The sequence below is a fragment of the Syngnathus typhle genome, linkage group LG7, assembly GCF_033458585.1.
Source record: "Syngnathus typhle isolate RoL2023-S1 ecotype Sweden linkage group LG7, RoL_Styp_1.0, whole genome shotgun sequence".
Classification (NCBI taxonomy): Eukaryota; Metazoa; Chordata; class Actinopteri; order Syngnathiformes; family Syngnathidae; genus Syngnathus; species Syngnathus typhle.
Window position 1 is genome coordinate 18044350 of NC_083744.1, and position 6000 is coordinate 18050349.

Below are 6000 nucleotides of genomic sequence, written 5' to 3' on the forward strand. Positions count from 1 at the left end.
TAACCTTGTTCCATTGTGAGTGTTGCGAATCACCCAGATTCCGCAACTTGTCTACTTCTACTCAAAGGGACTCAAAAAAAAATCAAGTATCATACATTTAGAACTTTTGATCAAATTTCACTCAACGCTGTGTGGAAAAAAAAAAAAAATTCTGACTATCACGATTAGCTAATGTGTCAAACGGCTACTACTGGTGAGGAGGACTTACTCAACATCAAATTGTTTTTTTTTAAAGCATTAATGGCTGGTATCAGTAACCTTCACAAGTACCCGATAAGCTTGAGATAAGGTCGGTATCGGGCTAATCCCTAGTATCGCTACTTTGAATTGACTTTTTTTTTTCTTGCAAAGAGTTCATCTGCCATTTTGGTGGCACTGTGGTCGTACCATTCTGTTTTTCTTTTTTGACACCCACTATATTTTATGAGGCAGTCGAGTCCTCGCCTGAGTAAACCCCCCCCCCCCCCCCTTCCGCCGGCTTGCTATCGCTGCAAGAGATGTAGCTAGTGTATGTTTTACGACCACCTTGCCATCAGTTATTCATTCAATGAGGAGAAGCTGTGCAAGGCATGCCAAAACGCTCATGCATATTGCAAAGCAAGGTGGGGTGAAAGAGCGGGCCAGGCAGCCTTCAGGAGATGGCTCCATGCCTTATTGATGGGCTTGAGGGCCATTAATAGGATGCAACTAGGGCAGCCGCTTGTGTGGAGATGACGGCCAACGCTTCCACTTTGACTCGCTAATAGGCCAAACGTCCACCTTGCTCACATTTACTTTTCCTGCCGGATGTGCAGATGACTTTTTAATTGATGTAAATTGAAAAAAAATGTATAAGTGTGCACCATGAGCAATGCAAGTGAGCTGGCGGAATGAATCAAGCTGACGTGGTTTTATCAAGTCCAGGAAAGAAAGTGTCTCTTAATCATGGAAGATTCCATTTGAAGAGAAAGTGTCCTTTCTTTATTTTTGTCTTGGTTTACGGTTCTCTAATGAGGGCTCTTGCTGATCAACCGTGCATATTAGCCATCGGTGGCTCATTAAACACAATGAGCGAGGATAGCGACCCTTAATTTCCCTCATGGACGCAATATTATAATCCTTCTTTTTTTTTTTTCCTCTGGTGCTCCCTGGATGTAGTTTGTAATCACGTCGGTCGGGCGAACGTCAAGCCGTGCCATTTTCCAGGACAGCTTTTCTATCTCCGAATGCAAATCCTCGGCAGCGCGCTGTTTCACCTCCCCGACCGATCTGTAGTGGCCGATATGGGCCAAGTGGCGATAATGGCCGCCGATTGAAGCCATTCTTGTAAAAGCGCCCGTCGTAACAGCGGCTGAATTATTCAGCTGGCTCACAGACGGGTAATAAATTGCTGATGTTTTTATTGGTGTCTCAGCTAAGTATTATTTAACCTTGCTTTAAACTGCTTACTTCCATGCTAAGGGGCTTTTAACTCCCATCCATTTCCCCGCGCCTTTCAAATATTGATGGCGAATATGGGAGGCTTGAGCCTGTGCCAAGGCGGGAGCCCCCCACCCCACCCCACCCCGCACGGCAGCCCTCCAGACGCACACTTGGAGCGAGACGACCGCGGTGCCAGCTCTTGGCACTCGGCCGGCCTTCCTTGGGTCGTTTGAAGTTGCCCGTGCAAATGATTCACGTTGTTAATCCAGGCACGTGAATATGGCGGGAGGTCGCCGGGGAAGTTGCTTTCCGTTGTCGACGCTTTCCGTCACGTCCTTAAGAGGATTGCAGAAAGTGCTGCGCTTCTGGTACCTGAAGTGAAATGTTTACTCTCCATTTAAGTGCGTGTCGACTCAAAGCGGCTCTTTGTCGTTCTTTTGCTGGCCGCGCGGCCAAGCAAGCATTCGTCTGGTAGACGGGAGCGAACACGACGAGTCAGCGTGGCTCCTCTCTAGCGTGCAAAGCTCCGATCGGCGCGGTCCGCAAATAGCGCCGGCCCGCCCCGCCCGGGTTCCCATTCTGATCCCGACCCTAATAGAATGTGTCAATATGGTCAACAGATCAGCCTGATTTGCGTTTAGCGCGTGTTCTCTACTTGCCTTTTCCCTGTGAGCCACTGGGTGTCTTGCAATGTGTCCATGGGCGGCAGCAGCAGCAGCTCCAGGCGCAGCACCTCTCGCACGCCGCCCACGGGCCCCCGGTCCAGTTGCCCCCGCATCCCTCCGGCCTGCAAGCTCCCGGCATCCCGGCCGTTACGGGCTCGGGTTCGGGCCTGCTCGCGCTGGGAGCCCTGGGCGGCCAAGCCCACCTTCCGGTGAAGGATGAGAAGAACCACCATGATCTGGAACACAGAGGTGAGGCCCAATTAGCGACAGATGCGTTTCACTCCGAGCGCTTCCTGTCTGTTGGCATTCTGTCGAGGTAATGAGCTGATCCATTCCCAGCCCGTGACGGCGTAAGCCGTCGAACGGCTTTAGCTCGCAGATAAGCCAGGCCCCGATGCCCTCTGCTTGATTCTCACACGTTGTGCCAGGAGACGTCGATGACAATACACTAACTGGCTTCTTTTTCTTCTGCTTGACTCGGTCTTCTTGGTGGTGACCCCTGCCGCCGCCGCCATGTTTGCCACGCAGAGAGCACGGTGAGTGGGAAAGTAAGGATGACTTTTTCTTCTGCAGCATTGTTGTTGAGCAAATGTGTCAAAGTGGAACACCACTGCCTCCAAATTCTGAGATTGGGAGAAATCCAAAATATGAAGAAAAAAAAAAAGAATCATCTCATGCCTAATTTCATCCCAGTTATCGAAGGATTTGATTAATGCCTTCCGCTGTCTCACTTGTTGAGGCACAAATGGGAAAGTGTTTTGATTTCCTCGTGGGCGGACTTTCCCGAGCGCTTAATCTGAATGCTGGTGCGGGTTTGGCATTCTGTAGACTCAACGGGTTGGGTCGTGTCTGAACAAATGGAACTCCGGGGGCGATTAGCAGGCCTTTTCTTTCTTTGTTTGTTTGCGCGCTCTCGTCCCAGGTCATGTGATAGCCCAATGGCTGTCTTTGCTTAATGAGTCCCGCTAAGCATCCCTTTAAAGGTCAGCCATTATACAGACGCCCGGGCTGCCAGTCCGTCGGCCATTGTTGCCTTCTTCAGCCTGCCGCCGGCTTGTCCGCATGGTGGCTTTTGTTCCAGCGAGGGGGAGCGGCTGGACTCCGGCCCAGTTCTTCCCATTCTGTTGGGGTTGGGAGCGCGGTGTCTATGTTTGCATCGGCTCGCGGGCTCTGGCCGGCGAGAAGCTCCGCCCCGCCCGGCCTGTCCCACGCCGCCGCGCTCGCTTGTCTTTCTGACTCAAAAGCCGAGCTGACGCGGCGGCGCCCGAGCGCGGTGCGGCCATCAATGCCCGCGACGGCCACATTGTCTCTTCCTCTCTCACGCTTAGCCCGAGTGACTCCAGAGAAAAGGCCCTCTGTTCAGACACAACACTCTGCTCATGTCCCCATGAGGTCGTTTGTTGTCCAGCTATGAGAAGGAGGGAGCCCCGGCTTAGAAAACAAGCCGTCCTCCTTTCAGCTCGGATAAAGGCCCGTTCTGTTGTGCGGCCAAAGACAGCCTTGTGTGTGTGTGTGTGTGTGTGTGTGATTGGGCTTGGCTGATGTCACGGCGGCGGTGCTGGCTCACAGCTGCATTCTAAGAGTCTGCAGCATCCATAATTGGGCGAATGAGACGCGTTCAGTGTTTGCCTTGGCACAGGGCGTTCCTTCCCTGTGAGCAACTTGTAACGGATGAATGATTGACTGCTCGATGAAAAGCTAATCAAGCTTTTGTTTGCCTTTTCAGAATAACTCAATATCGCCATCCGAAAGCTTACGCACGGCCAGCGAGAAGCACCGCAGCTCCTCCGACTACAGTTTGGACTCCAAGAAGCGCAAAGTGGAGGAGAAGGATAGCATGAGCAGATATGTACGTCCCCTGAAAGAGACCCCAAATAATTGGGTTTATTCATAAGCTCTTTATCGTCCGTCACAGGACAGCGATGGAGAAAAAAGTGACGACCTGGTGGTCGACGTTTCCAATGAGGTGAGCATATAAGCTGTCGGACCGGACGACCCGGTCTGCCATCTAGTGGTGAAAAGTGTTATCACAACTTCAAATGACCTTTTTTTGAATCACGGGCCACAAATTTCAACCTGTCCATTTTCTCCAGGATCCCGCCACGCCTCGGGCCAGCCCAGCGCACTCGCCGCCCGAGAATGGTATCGATAAGCCCCGCCCCCCCAAGAAGGACACACCCAACAGCCCCGCATCAATTGCGTCCTCTGGAAGCACGCCGTCGTCCAAGGCCAAGGAGCTCAGTCATGTAAGAGTTAGTTCAAACTAGGCCAGAAAGGGGTTTTAAAAAAAGCCGGGAAAGGGATATGTCCGAATAAATCTCTGAGGTTTTTGGCAGCGGATTAGCCAATGGCTGTCTACGCTTTAAGTGCACGACTAAACGTCAGGGATGATATTGTCCTGAATCGGGATCAGTCGGGTCCTTGCCGTTAACAGCTCAATGTATTTAACGATTCCAGGATTTGGGTTTTTTTTTTTTTTCCTCCCTCTGCCTGACTAAAAGATTAAAGCCAAAGCAGTAAAAGGATCAAAAGTGCCTATCCCCATTGTGCTTGTAATAGGTTTTTGAATAAATAGCAGTTTACGGCCGCGCTGGACTCTGCGCCTTGTCAGAATTAGACGGGATTAAGTACAGTTTGCTCTCAAATGGCTGGCCAGATTGTGAGCGCTTCTCCTTCCCTCGACAGAATGACAAATCCTCCACGCCTGGCCTCAAGTCCAACACCCCCACCCCGCGCAATGAAGCCCCCACCCCTGGCACCAGCTCCACTCCTGGGCTCAGACCCATCCTGGGCAAACCACCAGGCATGGAGGCTCTCGGTCGGTAACGTTCTCTTTTCCATCCGACCGACGCCGGGCTTCCCCCAGGCAATCTGTGGCTTTTTCTCCAGCGGCGCCGGCCTTGCGTACGCCGCTGTCCATCGCGGGCTCCTACCCGACGCCCTTTGCCATGATGGGTCATCACGAAATGAACGGAGGCCTGACGAGTCCCGGCGTCTATGCCGGTCTGCACATTTCCCCTCAGATGAGCGCCGCGGCCGCCGCGGCTTACGGACGCTCCCCCATGGTAACCTGGCCTCCGTGTTGATCTTCCTTATCGATGCTCATAATTCAGCAGTTCAACCCAGATGCCATTTTGCTCTCTTTCAGGGCTTTGATCCTCACACCCACATGCGAGCCCCAGGACTTCCATCGAGCCTCACGTCCATCTCGGGAGGCAAGCCGTAAGTATGGCTCGCACCTTCTTTACTGCAGCTGTGGTGAGCCCCAGCTCGTAATGTGAAACGTCTCCTCCCTCCAACAGCGCTTATTCCTTCCACGTGAGCGCCGATGGCCAGATGCAGCCCGTGCCTTTCCCGCCCGACGCTCTGATCGGGCCTGGGATCCCGCGCCACGCCCGTCAGATCAACACGCTGAGTCACGGCGAGGTGGTGTGCGCCGTCACCATTAGCAACCCCACGCGCCACGTCTACACGGGCGGCAAAGGCTGCGTGAAGATCTGGGACATCAGCCAACCGGGCAGCAAGAGTCCCGTGTCCCAACTGGACTGTCTGGTGAGGCGCCTTTGTTATTTTGCCAGGTTGCTCCTGTTATTAGCGGTAGCTCGCTCGCGCCACTCCACGCCACGACAAAAACAAGCCATCTCTCATTCAATCCTAACATGCCCTCTAGACCGCAACATTTCTGAAGGAAGGAGCCCATTACTACGACATGTCATTTTGCAAAGAATCGAAAGACAACAAAGGAGACGTGACCACCGTAAACATGTGCTGAAAAGCCAGCCGACGCCGCGCCCGTATCGATCGGTTATGACAGCTGGAGTTTGATTGGCTTGGCCGTCCGTCTTCTTAAATCTCCCAAAGCCGGCCGGGCCCCGAGCGCGTATTGATTTGCTTTTGTGTCCCCTCGTGCGACAGAACAGGGATAACTACATCC

The 6000-nt window shown here is 52.8% G+C and overlaps 1 protein-coding gene across 8 annotated transcripts in view; it reads left to right on the forward strand.

Moving 5' to 3' along the window:
- tle3a (TLE family member 3, transcriptional corepressor a) overlaps positions 1–6000 on the forward strand; it is a 51271-nt gene that overhangs the window by 41876 nt on the left and 3395 nt on the right. For 3 of the 8 annotated variants that reach the window (XM_061283132.1, XM_061283131.1, XM_061283137.1), the window contains 10 exons: positions 2111–2315; positions 2595–2614; positions 3793–3915; positions 3982–4032; positions 4160–4312; positions 4752–4884; positions 4956–5131; positions 5215–5288; positions 5369–5618; positions 5982–6000. The exon at positions 5982–6000 is cut by the window's right edge and continues 229 nt beyond it. In XM_061283132.1, the coding sequence (XP_061139116.1) occupies positions 2111–2315; positions 2595–2614; positions 3793–3915; positions 3982–4032; positions 4160–4312; positions 4752–4884; positions 4956–5131; positions 5215–5288; positions 5369–5618; positions 5982–6000 (1204 nt within the window). The remainder of the gene's footprint in view (positions 1–2110; positions 2316–2594; positions 2615–3792; positions 3916–3981; positions 4033–4159; positions 4313–4751; positions 4885–4955; positions 5132–5214; positions 5289–5368; positions 5619–5981) is intronic. The other 5 variants (XM_061283133.1, XM_061283138.1, XM_061283135.1 and 2 more) reach the window with 4 other exon arrangements.